The sequence below is a fragment of the Nilaparvata lugens genome, chromosome X (genome assembly GCF_014356525.2).
Source record: "Nilaparvata lugens isolate BPH chromosome X, ASM1435652v1, whole genome shotgun sequence".
In the NCBI taxonomy this organism is placed as follows: Eukaryota; Metazoa; Arthropoda; class Insecta; order Hemiptera; family Delphacidae; genus Nilaparvata; species Nilaparvata lugens.
In genome coordinates, this window is record NC_052518.1 from 100701026 (window position 1) to 100716873 (window position 15848).

The window sequence follows — 15848 nt, forward strand, 5'->3', positions numbered from 1 at the left end:
AATATCTCAAAATCTGTTCTTAGTGTACGTCTAGCATGTTTGAAGAATATTTGTGTAGAGTTTTAAGTCTGTAGGCCAATTAGTTTGAGCTGTAGTGTGATTTTATATGAAAAATTTCAAAAAATGCCCTCTCCTTGACCCCTCTCTGCTCCTGGTTGGAATTTTTCTGCAGAGATCTATTTTTTTCGTAGCTGAACAAAAAAGTTCCTCATGACTTTGCTGTGCAATGAGCGGTTAAAAAGTACAACATTTTTGGGGGGCCTCAGCTCCCTCAGGGGGCAAATTTCTGAAAATCCTTTCTTAGTGGATGTTTTGAGGCTATCATAAACAATTGTGCAAAATTTCAAGTTTGTAGGCTCAGTAGTTTGGGCTGTGGTGTGATTTCAGTCTGTCGGGGCTTAGCCTTTTATAGATATATATAGGGATGAAACCTATTGGAGTGAGGCAAAGAGGACGACCAAGAATAACGGTTGAAAACCATGTCGAAAGAATGGGGGCTGCTAGGGGTAAAAATGGCAGCAGATGAAAAGATTGGCTGAGGATCGTGGGGAGTGGAGACGCTGGGCCGAGGAATCTTCAAACCACCCTAAGCTGTGAGGCAGAAGGGGATCGAAATAGAAGAAGAACAAAGGCGCCTCGGGCGAGCATTGAATGCACATGTGGGCGCTTTTTTGCCATACGGGTGAGGCAAAACGTAAACATTTAAGACGCCATAACCTAATTCCAATGAATTAAGTTAATGAATGACAAATCAAATTTTGATCCAATAATGAATTGTAAATATTGTAGGATTTTTGTAATTTTGTAGTATATGTGGAGTCTCAAATATTCAAATAGAAACATGCATGGTGTATATATTTTGTATCATGATTAAAAAATTTAGAACTGTATAATTTAAGTGAAAATAGCTTTTCTACAGGATTTCTACAACAAAGTATAGATCACATATTTTATTGTAGCTATCAAATCATCTTGTGTTTTATGATATCAATCAGAGTTGGTAATTAGAATTGTAATCTTCAATAATTATGCTATTATACGGTTTAGATAGCAAGGCTATCTATAGTGAGATTTATTCAAACTTTAAACTGGTATTCCTTGGAGGTAAATCTTGAAGCTAATCTTTTGGAGAAACTTGTTTCGTCATGTGTATGAACAGAGTTGATTTAAAATGAACAGTAATTCAGTATTTGATTCAATTTATGGCAAATCAGATAGCTTTTTGAATGCCGAGGCATACGTGGATCGCGTCCACAAGGACGTACGGTGAATGCCGAGGCATGTGTTCATACGATTGTTCCCGCAAATCTGTACGTACGTGTGTACAAGGCTTAATGAATAGCAATGTCTGAATTTCGGGATTTTATGAATAGAACACTTTGAAATTCAACGTGAGACTCGTACTCGTATCAATGTTACCGTAGTAGAAATCACCCCTGATAAACACCTTTCAAGTTCTCTTCCAATTTTCATACATTTTACAGATTTCAAATTGGATTCTCATTACCCGCTAAACGATGGAAGTGCAATAGTAACGCATCCTAGTAGCAAAAATTAGAACTACTAGAAGTACACTAAAGAAGAAATTGGACGGAGTACACATTTCTAGGCACAGCGTTTCCTGTCACATGTCTCCAGTGGTGTTAGTCATGAATGAGGTTTGATTTTCTTCCAATTTTTTTGCACAGATAAAATCAATTAGCCTAAATATTAACAGAATATTCAATGTACAAAAATTAGAGTGAGATTTTTACTTTTTGTGCACTAGTTGAGTGCACAAAAGTTGGTTATACGGTACTACATAACCACAACTCATTGTAGTTATGTGCTTTAGTTGACAGAAAATCAGCTTGAAATTTAGAACCTAAATAATCTATACCATATGGGATATCTACTTATATTAGGCCTATATTTTCTCTATGATATTAGTTTACTTTAAATATAATGTGTTCTAGCATCTTTTGAACTGTGAATGACACCGCTCGCTTTTACTCCACTTAGCCTACTTAGTTACTTCTTACTTACTTCTTAGTTACTTCTGTGGGTTGCTAGAGAGCAACCATTGGCGGCCGAGTGTAGAGCACACTGGGACACCAAGATTGTCTGCCAGGCTAGTGACCCAAGTGAGACCCCAGCCTGGTTCACAAAATCTGGGGCCTGGTCTGGCAACCCCAGATACCTAATGAGCTCAATAAGAACTTATGCCCTCCCGACTCGATCAGACAATTGGCAATCATACTAGTGATACAATCAGTCTGATTCATCATGCTTTTTGGAATTACAACATTGTCCCTTATCATTTATAGCCTAATTTACATTTTTCTTTACAGGTAAACAATAACAATTTTCATGAAAACAAATCAGTGGAGGAGGATGAAGAGGCGGAGAAGAAGGATGACAGAGGAGAAGCAAAACAAGGAGAATATGACGATGATATTGATGTCTGGGATCACATCAAGGATGAAATAGAAATTGACGAAAAACCATTTCAGTTTCCCATGGAGGATATTCCTTGTAATATTACTGTTGCTTCAGTAAATCATATTCAGGTTAGTATTTAGTTTTATTATCTGTTCAAATTCTATTTTTCCTATTTTATTAAAACTAGCAACTTGGACTAACCATTAATTTCAATCTATCATTTCTTAGAATATAAAATACATTTAAAATACTAAAGTCTTCCACTGAATGCCTCAGCTCTGTTCTACAATTATTACATTTTATAATATGGTATGTTTTTGATTAATTAATTTTATAACTATAGTATTTTAATATAACTTTAAAGTGAAAAAACACTCACATTGTTTGGTATGGCGACGACCGTTTCGGTGTACTTGTTTGGTGTACTTGTATATTTCAAACTGTTCCAGTACATCTAATTTTCTGTTTTTGTGGGAATAGTGGAGTATTTCAAGGTTATTGTCTATGTCTATGTCAGGGTGTGTGCAGATCACATTACCTCCACTGACCACAAAACCACTACTCCCACAAAATACTCCACTATTCCCACAAAAACAGAAAATTAGATGTACTAGAACAGTTTGAAATATACAAGTACACCAAACAACAGCCAAACAATATTCTCAATGATCAAATCAACTTTTCTTCCCACACCCTGTTCGACAAACTCATTTAAATCCACCTCCATCAACCGCCAAAACTCCCCTCCACCCCCACTCTGACCAAATACTCACCCTCATAACTTTAAATACTTTAGTTTCTGTCGGGCTTGAGAATTTGCAATACCAGCATGAAACGGTCGTCGCCACACCAAAGAATGTGAGTGTTTTTTCACTCCTAAGTTATATTAAAAAAAATAGTTATAAACATAGTGAAAACAAGATGGATAACCAACAAGGAATTAATTTTATTTATATACACATCATATGTATTTTTTCACCACACCAACTCAAAGGGCTCAAATCTTGACTGGCATACCATTTTCAATTCTAATGATGTAAACCTTATGTTAAATTGACCTTATGTATAATGGAATTTGTCATGTAAGCGATATCATTGAATAGAATTTGATTTGATTTTGATTTACTCAATAGCAATTTACTTTTCCTTTTAAATAAACATGTTCCTCTCAAAAACCGCAGAGTTACCAGAGATCCTGCTCCGTGGCTCACGGACGAGATCCGGCAGCTGATGCGGGAACGAGATTATTGATGTAAAAGGGCAAGGCAGCCCAAGACATTAAAAACTGGAACACCCAAGTATATTGCAGAGGATTTTCAATATTTGAGTGATATCGGTCGGGGTGGAACACGGCATGGTTCCCATCTGCTGGCTGTCCCAACTCACCGGACAGTCATGTTCAACAAGTCCTTTCTTGTGACAGCTTGTGGATTGTGGAATTCATTGCCAGCTGAATTGAAGCGCATTGAGGGTCATCGCCGGTTCGGCGTGGCTGTCTTCCGGTGGATCAGGGCGGTGGGGGCGGCTGGGCTTAGCGGGGGGTGCATCATTGGTCATGCGCATGTGTTGGTGTGTGTGTGTGTTCTTTTCATGCTTTTATACTTTTAACAGTTTTGATACTTTCATTTATTCAGTCTCAAAATTGATGTCTTTAGAGTAATTTAAAAAAATCAAGATCAACCTTAAAAGTAAACTCCAAAGACAGATATTAAAAATACTCTTCCTCTCTCTCAAAATTAATTTCATGCTAGAAGTATTTATTAATTTCCTCATTTTCTCATCTTGCTTATAAGGTTTGTAGCCATATTGCTCTTTTTTGCTTCCTCGATCCTATTATTCCGTCATAAATTTTCTGTTTATTTCCCATAACAGATCTTTGTTATTTTGCATTTTAAGAATGCTCTACTTTCAAGTTTATTCAACTATTCCACTTATTATTATTATCTACTTTTTTTCATTTAAAATATCGTTTTCTTTTATTTTATTGAGTATTGCTTGTTAAATTATAATTTAGTATTGTATTGGCGGGATACGTGTAAGAGAGGGCCGACTGCGCCCTAACTTCGCCCTCCCAGGTATAAAATAGAGGCAGTCATTCTATTCTATTGTTGATAATTATTGTGTGAGCCGGGTGAGAGTGTATGAACGACACAGTATGAGAGACTAACAGCATCACATGGCTAATACAGCTAAAGAACTACCAGTATGTGGTCTATTAGCTTAATATGTTATCGTTGGCTGTGGGGACAATGCATATTGGCCTGGAGCTAGTAGCGGGAGAGCGATGGGTCGCCTCGTTTCTAGCGGGAGGAGCGCCTGTGGGAAGGCGAGTCCTGGTGATGATTGTTTATGCGGCAGGGTCGTAGGCCGTCAGAACGTTGGCACCAGCTGGAGAGCTACACCACTCACCAGTAAAGCACGGTAGTTTCAATTAGGTTCCACCACACGATCTTTAGGCCGTGGTGCCCCTAAGTTAGGCACCCTTCCGAGATTCACCGGGAGCACCTCACTAAGTACCACCTCGTCGCCATTGGAGACGTTCATTCAGCTTCCTTCCCCGTCGCCGTAGCCTCTGGGTTCAGCGTCGCTGAACGGAGTGGAAGCTCCGGGTTCGCCCTGCATATGGCGGATTAGGAAGGACAGGAAAACACAAGTTATGCTTCAACTCGGCTTTGCCCTTATACTTCCACCAGCTCACCGCAAAGTAAGAGGGAGCAAACACCGTTAATGGTACCACCACTCTAAGGTCCAACTGGCTTGCCAGCAGGGGAAGAACTGATTTATCTACACTACTGGTGGAACATGTGAGTGTGAGTCATTGCACCCTAATTCGGCAGTGTCTTGAGCTATGGAGCTCTATGACTGCTCAAAGTAATAACAGTGCTGAAGTTGGGGGTTCCTGATATATAAGACCTTTAGTAGAACTTGGCAATTTTACTTTATTTATTTTTTCATTTTATTCTCTATAGCCGCCTAGGCTAGAGTTCTGTGCTTAGGTAGTGAGCGGATACATATTTTCACTGTAGGCTTCCAACAACACTTTTGACTTATGTGTCTTTTGATTATGTTGTTTTTCCGTTTTATATAGAATCTGTTACCAGTTTTTTTCAATTATCAACTGAAGAATATGTTTCAATTATTTCAAATCAAGTATTTCATGTCTCAATAAAAGGCATAGTGAAAACATGTTTTCCACACAATATAAATATATATTCATATTTTATTCATTCAGGAGCAGGTGTTACCTGTGCTTTGCAAGAATCTGTTGAAAGCACAAATGGATTGAATTTAGTTGTATAGTTACTTTCTATTTAAAATATTAACACTTTTAATATTCTACAATATAAAGACTCTTTGAGCTTTTTATCCTATGTAGGCATTGTATCACAAATTGATTAACTTTTTTTCAAACATCAAGATTATTATCAATTGATCAAAAAAATGAAAAAAGGCCCACAATCATCCTTAATAAATTAAGAATCTTCATGCAAAATTCGATTTAACCAGTTGAGTAACATATGAATTTCTGTTTTATAAATTATTCAAAAACTGGGTAACAGTATTGAAAAATCACTCTGTAGTTGAATGTAGGCTATTGGATTTTTGTAATACAGCTTTTGGGTGAATACCACTTTTTATTCCTTCACATTGTATTCTCATCTTATGTCAAAAATAAAAAAACTATTCACCTACTGTTATATGAACCCTTTTACAATACAGTTTGCTAGTCATCTAAACTTATCCCCCTCATAAACCACTGTGAATAATGTAGTCTATAATAATAATAGTAATAGTCCTACCATTGATTGTGTATGTGTTGCAGATGGCGACAGTTACTGTTAAAAAGGAGGAGGAGGAGGATGATAGCAGCCAGCAACCAGCTGCAGTGGAAGATGATAGCAGCCAGCAACCAGCTGCAGTGGAAGATGATTGCAGCCAACAACATTATCTAATCCCTGGCTACAACATGATCTTCATCAAAGAGGAGGCATATGGTGAGATGCATTCTATTACTATCCGATTCTTGATTGACCAGGGTCTATACTATCCTTGCTTGGTTGATTAGATTGAGGCCAGCTTCCTTACATAAAACGTTTTATAAATTTGAACTTCTTCAATCTCATTAATTTTCTCTGATAAATTTAACTTCTATTATCACTGTCTCTATGTAACGACATGACAATTCAATTATCATATCATTGCAAAAAATATTCTCTGGACAAAAACGATATATTTAAATGAAATTGATAATATTATTACTGATAAGAGAATTAATAGGAGTAGGAATCCTATTGGATTCAGTATATCTACAGTAGTAGATCTGCATTTGATATGGGACGCCCAGATACAATCAATTTGTTTCGAAACAAGATATTTAACAAATTGTGCCCTCTGAAATTACCCTAGCTTGCTAGAAAGACCTATTTTTATTATGCTCAGTCTTTGCTTCAATATGGGATAGGAGTATGGAATGGTGCAGCTGACCGTCATATCAATAAAATGTTCAGCATTCAAAAGCATATAATAAAGGTTGCACTGAACAAACCAAGGCTATACCCGACTACAACGCTTTTCCAGCAATCAAATATTCTATCAATGAAACAGCACTACTTGAAAAACCTGGTATTCTATTTGAACCAAAATAATAATCATTCCATCACCCATATCATCACACCTTAGAATACACGACAAACATTTAGAACAGCTAATTTAACTGGCACTAATTTGATGGTTTGTAGGATGCAGTTTTCCTGCAGATGTGAAAAAACTCTCTAATATGGTTTCCAAAAACTTTTTCTCAAACCTTCCTATTCAGAAACTAATAAAATCAACCTTACCTGAACCAACCTAATTAACCTTATAAATATATGTTTGTAGTAGACATTGTGCTTGTGCTACTTCACTGTATTTTTTCTTCCCAATTTAGTTATATACTTGCTTATTTTTATCTTTATCTTCATCTTACTATTATTACTACTCTTTTTGTGATTATTTTTTCTTTTCTAAAAGCTCAGGATCAGACAATAGTCTTGTGAGCTTCAAGTTCTTTTGTACTATTGATAAATTTATTATAGTGTATATTATGTGACTGTATATATGCAATTGTACAAGGAACAAATAAATTTGAAATAATATTGTATCATATAGGAGGTGATAACAGAAAACTCACTTCCTAACGTACATGTAACTATATAATCTATATAGTTCTTTCAATATTTGTATTAAATATTCATTTTTAAATTGTTTCACTTGTATTATGTGTTAAGAGAGCAATTATGGGATATTATCCTTGTGCTCTCATATGTATCTCAAATAAATAAATAAATAAATAAATAATATCCTGTTTTCTACAAGTTGCATTATTGATGATTGCAGATGATCAAGAGGCTGAAGTAAGTTCAGTGAAGAGGGAACCAGAGATGTGGCCTTCAAACTGCAGCACATCTGGCCGAGACTATGCAACAGACGTGGGTGGACTGATTGAGCATTCAATCTCTCCAGTGGAAAAGTGCACTGAGTCATCAGTGGCTGGTAAAAAGACCAAACTCTACAGCTGTGCTCACTGTAGCTATAAAACACCATCGTTTTTTAATTTGAAGATACACATTAGAAAACACACTGGAGAAAAACCATTCAATTGCGAGTTTTGTGACTACAAAAGTGCTAAGTTAGGTAGTTTGAAAATACATATCAAAAGACATACTGGAGAAAAACCTTTCAGCTGCGAGTTTTGTGAATACAAAAGTGCTCATTTACGCTGTTTGAAAATTCATACCAGTAAACATACTGGTGAAAAACCTTTCAGCTGCGAGTTTTGTGAATACAAAAGTGCTGCGTTAGGTAGTTTGAAAAAACATATCAGAACACATACTGGCGAAAAAACTTTCAGTTGCAAGTTTTGTAACTTTAAAAGTGCTTATTTGGGTAATTTGAAAGTACATATCAGAAAACATACTGGCGAAAAACCTTTCAGCTGCGAGTTTTGTGACTTCAAAAGTGCTCATTTGAATAGTTTGAAAGTACATATCAGAAAACATACTGGCGAAAAACCTTTCAGTTGCAAGTTTTGTAACTATAAAAGTGCTTATTTGGGTCATTTGAAAGTACATACCACAAAACATACTGGTGAAAAACCTTTCAGCTGCGAGTTTTGTGACTTCAAAAGTGCTCAATCAGGTCATTTGAAAATTCATACCAGAAAACATACAGAAGAAAAACCTTTCAGCTGCGAGTTTTGTGACTTCAAAAGTGCTCATTTGAATAGTTTGAAAGTACATATCAGAAAACATACTGGCGAAAAACCTTTCAGTTGCAAGTTTTGTAACTATAAAAGTGCTCATTTGGGTCATTTGAAAGTACATACCACAAAACATACTGGTGAAAAACCTTTCAGCTGCGAGTTTTGTGACTTCAAAAGTGCTCAATCAGGTCATTTGAAAATTCATACCAGAAAACATACAGAAGAAAAACCTTTCAGCTGCGAGTTTTGTGACTTCAAAAGTGCTCATTCGAGTAGTTTGAAAGTACATATCAGAAAACATACTGGCGAAAAACCTTTCAGTTGCAAGTTTTGTAACTATAAAAGTGCTTATTTGGGTCATTTGAAAGTACATACCACAAAACATACTGGTGAAAAACCTTTCAGCTGCGAGTTTTGTGACTTCAAAAGTGCTCAATCAGGTCATTTGAAAATTCATACCAGAAAACATACAGAAGAAAAACCTTTCAGCTGCGAGTTTTGTGACTTCAAAAGTGCTCATTCGAGTAGTTTGAAAGTACATATCAGAACTCATACAAGATAAAAACCTTTCAGCTGTCAGCTTTGCGACAACAAAAGTGCTAGGTTATATAATTTGAAAAGACATATCATAAAACATACAGGAGAAGAAACTCCTAGCTTTACAAATTTCTCTGAGTTAGGCTATGCCATCACTAGCAAATCTGAAGTAGGCTAAACAACTTTATTTGGTAACTTCTGTATGCTACTAAACTCATCAATAAATAGCCTAGATATTAATTAATGATCTCACCTTAATTTAAGACCTTCAGCAATTAAAAATTAGCAGAATAGACAAACAATGACTCGATGACACGTCTGACATTATTTTTTAATTGAATAACGAGTTGCCTCGGCTTGGCTGCAATCGGTAAAGCATGAGTGTAGAAATATATAAGTCTGGTCGTGGTTTTTTAGAATACAATTTCGATAAAAATCCTTATAGGCTCGCTCAGGAGCTCCTGCAGTTTATTGCTTTTGAACAATTTATAGAAATCTTTGGAATGTATTATGTCCAGAGAATTTAATTAACAATGCAATATATTGTTGTGTAAACCAGCTTATTCTATTACTGATAAAATTGGATGGTAACTCTCTTAATGATTTAATACTGATAAGTAATAAATAGATATAAGATTTGCCCTGCGTGGTATTGGGGAATAAAATAAATGGTACCCCATAAAAAATTTGATACATATATTGTACAAATAAATATTAAAAGTCAGATAAATATGGAAAATATATAGAGCAACAAAACATACACAACAAATACAAGAATAAATATATCAAAAATAAAATATCACAGACTGGTACACTATTCTTTAGCTCTTTAGCATGAAACATTACCATGTGCTTTCTCAATTCATTGATAATATGCATTCATTGGTATTCAGCTTAGGTATCGACTTGCTGTTGCTTGTCGATTTAGGCAATCTCACTTTATATCTTATTCCAAAAATCATAGAATAATAAATTGATAAATCAGAGATTATAAATATATTATTTTCTGTAGTTTTCAGTATATTTCTCAATAATATATATATATCTCTTAGGGCATAAGGTTCGGCCTCTGATGGAAGTAGATAAATCAATTTAACCAGTGAACAAGAGCTACATTATATCATTACAAATTATTAAATAGAATCAATGATTGAGTGAGCGTTTGTATTACAAGATAAAAATTTAATATTCCTTCTTTGGATATGTAAATTGACTTATTCTTATTCAATAAAATATTTCTTATACCTTCTTAAGACTTGCACAAGTTTTATATTAATTTTTAATATTTATAACCTTTCCGACAAGCTAGCTTTTGTATTTGTTTCACTTGAAGCACTGAGGGCGCCCTAACTTTATATATTTTGACTATTTATCACTCACGTGCTGAATTTTTATAAGCTGTTGTCGGCGATCCGAATTTCCTGGTAGTCCTGGATTTTTGGTGGCCGAAGTTGTCTTCTCCAAGGGATTAAATAAATATTTAATGACTTTCGCTTTAATGCAGCATCACTAAGTCTTATGAAAAAATTAATAAATGAATTTAAACTTTAAGTCTTTAAAAAGTACAATGTAATAAAGAGTCTTGTGTTCTACAAATTTTAGTGTCATTCCATAGTCGTGTCTGGCAGGCAAGTGGGCTGGTTCTACTTTTATTTCTACAATTTTCATTTCCAACTTACAAATTTACATAAAATTTAAATAATTTGCTACTACGCCATTTAAAGGTTTAAATAGTCCACGCCAATCTACTAAACCATTACTTATATCCCAGGTCTGATACCTTATATTATCTCAGACCATATCCAATACATAAACTGAGTAATAAAAATTTATAAAATCTTATCATTTATAGAAATATTTATAAATACATTTGAATCGGCTCTCTATTGCCGCCCATCAATTACTACAATTTGATTGGTTCATGCAAATTCACTACTGTATACATGCGCCTAGGAACATCCTACTTCCTTAATACTCTAATTTATTTTTATTTGGTGGTTTAAGTATATTTATTACATATAATATATTTTTATAAGGTTTATAAGTTGTTTCTCCCTCTACAACAATTAGCCATGTGCTTTTTTAAAGTCCTCCAGTTGCATACCATTTGTTTACAATAAATTTTTGCCAAGGTGTCTGGCTAGATTTTACATTATGCAACTTGATCAATCATTAGGTCGCCGATCAGTAGGTATTTTAAGCCTAACCTCAAATTTTCCAATACTTTATATAATATAATAGTCTATAAGCAGCAAATAACTTTCTTTTTCTATTCGGCTGTTCTAATTTCAGCCATAATACCTGTTAATCTTTTAATAATCGTTATTGCATTTGGCGATACTAGACAAGCTATTTCACTTCAGACCTATAAAATTCTCCCAAATAGGGATTTTGTTTACTCATCAGATTTTAATATGTTACACACGATAAAAGAAAGAAGAAATAAACAAACAGGAATACCTTCACCTTGCTGAAGGAAACCTAAAATGGCTACCGCTCCTGCACACATGTACACTTTTTTAGCGAAAATTCAACATCATTTTGGCAATATATTTTTATTATTGTATTTTCAACATGACAATTAATCTACTTGATTATAAAAATAAATAGTATTCATATAATCTGATTTGGATTTGTTTGATACATCCATTGTTGAAACTTTGATATTTTTATTACATAGTATCAATATATTGATAATTATCATTTTATGTCATTATTTCCATTCAATAATATGGTGGTACAGAAAGTACACCCCAGCAATTTCAAAAATATTGATATTGACAATTTCTATTGTTAACATTAAAACATTTGATATTTCAGGGGTGGATTAACGATTTCTTTAAGGGCGGCATTTGTGCTTGACACTGAAATAATATTGGAATCAATAAAATAGTAGGTGGTTTATTTGAATTGAAAACTTGAAAATCATCTCATAGTCTTGGTGTTTTAGTTACCTATTGTGTGACATAATTTTCATCACAAACTGGAATCTAATTTGAAAAAATATATATATAACTCTCTCAATTTTGGATAGAATCATTTGAAATTCTAGGACAATGTTGATAATATGAACAGATAATATGTTCATTGGTGGATTCATGGAGGATCGGCAGCCTTGATTGCAGGTTGATTTAGTTTGTGCTTTCCTCCCCTTCCCCCTCTCCCAAAGAGGCAAGATAACCTCTCTCCCTCACCCCTCCTTCATCCTCCCCGTTTATCTTTCAACCCAGCACTTCAAGAAGCGTGCTCCAGAAGTCAACATCGTTTCGTTCCGTTTCTCCTGTTCCGTGGCGTTCGAGCTGAATGCAATTACCTCGTTTTGTTTCGTGATATATGTACAATATCATATAGGCCTATGCATAAAGACAGGATATCGTCAGCAGTAACTTCTACACACGAGATACAGTCCACTTCCTCGCCAGTTCCAAGGTTAGTGTAAATTAAAGACTTACTTTTGGGGCTGTCGACGTTTTCGTGAATTAAATCTTAACTGTACCCCAATCCATAGGTTTGGGGACAGGACGGGATTACCACATGGTCCGACCAGGCCTGGGATATGTTCTATTTCCAAGAGATTAATTTTTCAATTTAAATTTCAATTCGTTAATAGTAGAGTTACTTGTTGATACATGCACTGATATCCATGTTAAATCCAGTTACAAAGTTCCTTTCCAAATCTCCTTGTTTATCTAATCAGTTACTTAGTTACAATGGCAAGCCCACAAGCCTTGCTTACTATTCGTGTGAAGAAGAGAGAAACTTTGATTAGCCGTGTTCAACAAGCTTATGACTTGTTGAAGGACATCAATGATCCTAAAATTCAATCTCAATTTTTGATAAGAAGCATATCTATTGAAAATACTGTGAAAGAATATTCTGCACTCTTAGATGAAGTCAATGAATTATCTATTCAAGTTGAACCTACTAAAGAACCTGAATATCAATCACTTACCGTTATTGATAATTTATCCTGTGCAAAAATAAATGCTCGTGATAAATTGAATCAAATTAAAAATGAGAAACCGAAGGAGAAAAGTGAACCCTCAACTTCAACCTCTCATTCTCCCCGTTTGAACATGATATTACCTCAAACTGAAATAAAACCGTTTGATGGCTCTGATATTTCAGACTGGCCTAGATTCAAAAATATCTTTTCATCATTGATTGTGGATGATAAATATTATTCTCCTGTTCATAAATCCCATATTTTGCATAATTTGTTGAAAGGCGAAGCAGCCAGAGTAGTGAAATCTTTTCAGATAAGTAGTGATTTTGATTTGGCATGGAAAACTCTATGCAAGCGTTATGAAAGTGATAGGGTGCTAGCTAACTACTACGTAAATGAGATTTTGAAAACTAGTTCAATCCCATTTAAACCTTCGTTACAATCGCTTCAAGATTTTCTTGTTAAAGTAGGTGATAGTATTACCACTCTGAAGTCGTTGAAAGTTCCCGATTTGGCTGATTATATTTTGTACTCATTGGCTATTCGTCAATTAGACAAAATATCACGTGAATCGTTTGAGCTCGAGGTAGCTTATAAGAGCTTTCCTTCTTGTCAACAGTTGATTGATTTCGTGAATAAGAGAGTTAGATCTTATCAATTATCTGCATTTGATGTGCCGTCTGTTAATGAACAAAAATCTATCGAAAAGCCGAAAAATAAGTCTTTTCAGAAAAAGGTTGTCTTATCTACTCAGGCTGATAACAGCGTTCGAAATAAAAGCAGCTTAGTTACTTGTGAATTGAATGATAGTGCTGAAACAAAATGCTCATTTTGCAACTCAACGAATCATTCGTTATTCAAATGTCCTGCTTTCTTGAAAAGAGATCCAAAAGCTAGGAATGAATTTATTAAATCATTGAGAGTCTGTTTCAATTGTTTCTCCAAATTTCACGCTGTAAACCAATGCAAGTCTAAATCGTTGTGTTATTGTGGTCGTATGCATAATAAATTACTTCATTATCCTCGTAGTAGTGATAATAGCCGTTCGAATTCTCCTGTTCGTTATCAGAAGTCTACTGATAACATCTCTAAAGTTGCTTTGAAATCGAAATCCGTTGATTCGATTACTCAAACTGATAGCACTATGAATGTTGTTGAGAATTCAAATTCTTCTAAGCATTGTGGTATCACTGATAATGTTATTGATAAGTCATCAATTGTTAGTTTAATTCCTAAAACGAGTGTTGTTCTAGGTACTGCTCAAGCAGTTATTAAAAATTCATCTGGTTTGTTTATTGGTGTTCGTTTAATGATTGATTCTGGTAGTACTGCTAATTTCATCACAAAAGATCTTGTTATGAAACTTGGTTTATCTGTTCATGATTGTCATCAAAATTTCTCTGGTTTGAATTCCTTGAGTGTAGAGAATTCTTCTGGTGTTGTGAAATGTTTGTTGAAACCTAAAGCCGCGTCCACACTATGTCGCATACACACACACACACACACACACACACACACACACACACACACACACACACACACACACACACACACACACACACACACACACACACACACACACACACACACACACACACACACACACACACACACACACACACACACACACACACACACACACACATACACACACAGACCAATACCCGAAAACCATGTTTTTGGACTCAGGGGACCTTGAAACATATAGAAAACTTGAAATAAGGGTACCTTAATTTTTTTTGGAAAGCAATATTTTCCTTACCTATGATAATAGGGCAAGGAAAGTAAAAATGAATTCTTTTGAAAAATTCCAAACCTTCAATGCTTATATTGTGCGCAAATTTGACACTATATCACCACAGTTAGTATTTGAATATTTAAATCAATTGTGCTTGAAAGAAGCAGAAAAATCCAATTATATTATAAATGTATGTTGCTCTAAAATTGAATTTGAAGAAAATGGTTGGAGATCATGAACTTAATAATTCACCTACATAGTCAATGAGAGAGCACGAATTAATGATAATATAAAGGAGTTTAGTAATCAATGGGATGAGGCTGAAGGTAAAATATGAATAATATTTATAGATTTTTAGAGTGTGGAAGTGGTTGGGTGATAGATTCTATGAATACTGTTACGGGTTTCTACACTAATGAAACACTTGAGGCGATTTATAAGGATTAGATTTATTTCTTATAACACTATAACACAGGAAGGTGAACTAGAAACAACTATAAACTGATAACTACCTAATAAATTACACAGAATTATCACAAGCATAAATGTTATCTAATATAAATAACTGTCACCAATAAATAATAACTCAAGTAGAATTGATGGTGATGTTGTGAAATCTCTCCATAATAAGAAAACAAAGATATTGTCAAATTCCACTTTTTTAGTGTTTAAACAACTATAAAATCTGTTATCACTTTATCACCAGTCTGTCACAATTATTATCACTTTATGAACTAGTCTGTCACAATGAGAAGAAGCGAACACTCCACTGTAATTTCTTGACTGACTCGCCGACTGCAACATGCGTCATTTATATAGGCTCTGTAGAACAATCTGGAAAGGTAGAGAATACAGCACAATTCTCCAGAAGGGTGTGGAGGTGTGTCGATGGTTCCCCTCACCAAAATCAGAACACACTGGAATAGTCTGGAAGCCTTGCCTCCCTACTTCCCCGCGTCAACCCT

At 34.8% G+C, this 15848-nt stretch overlaps 1 protein-coding gene across 3 annotated transcripts; it reads left to right on the forward strand.

The window, feature by feature from the left end:
* Window positions 1-1374: 1374 nt before the first annotated feature.
* LOC111043359 (gastrula zinc finger protein XlCGF57.1-like) lies at window positions 1375-10141 on the forward strand. 3 transcript variants are annotated; one of them, XM_039442833.1, is made up of 6 exons: window positions 1387-1658; window positions 2331-2549; window positions 6245-6281; window positions 6315-6416; window positions 7798-8949; window positions 9202-10141. In XM_039442833.1, exons 1-6 carry the CDS (start codon window positions 1629-1631, stop codon window positions 9222-9224), a joined length of 1563 nt encoding a protein of 520 aa, XP_039298767.1. In that variant the 5' UTR covers window positions 1387-1628; the 3' UTR covers window positions 9225-10141. The 3 variants fall into 3 exon arrangements, with proteins under 3 accessions (XP_039298766.1, XP_039298767.1, XP_039298768.1); XM_039442832.1 differs by having other exon boundaries at window positions 1375-1658; window positions 6245-6416; XM_039442834.1 differs by lacking the exon at window positions 1387-1658 and adding an exon at window positions 1672-1794 and having other exon boundaries at window positions 6245-6416.
* The last annotated feature ends 5707 nt before the right edge of the window (window positions 10142-15848 follow it).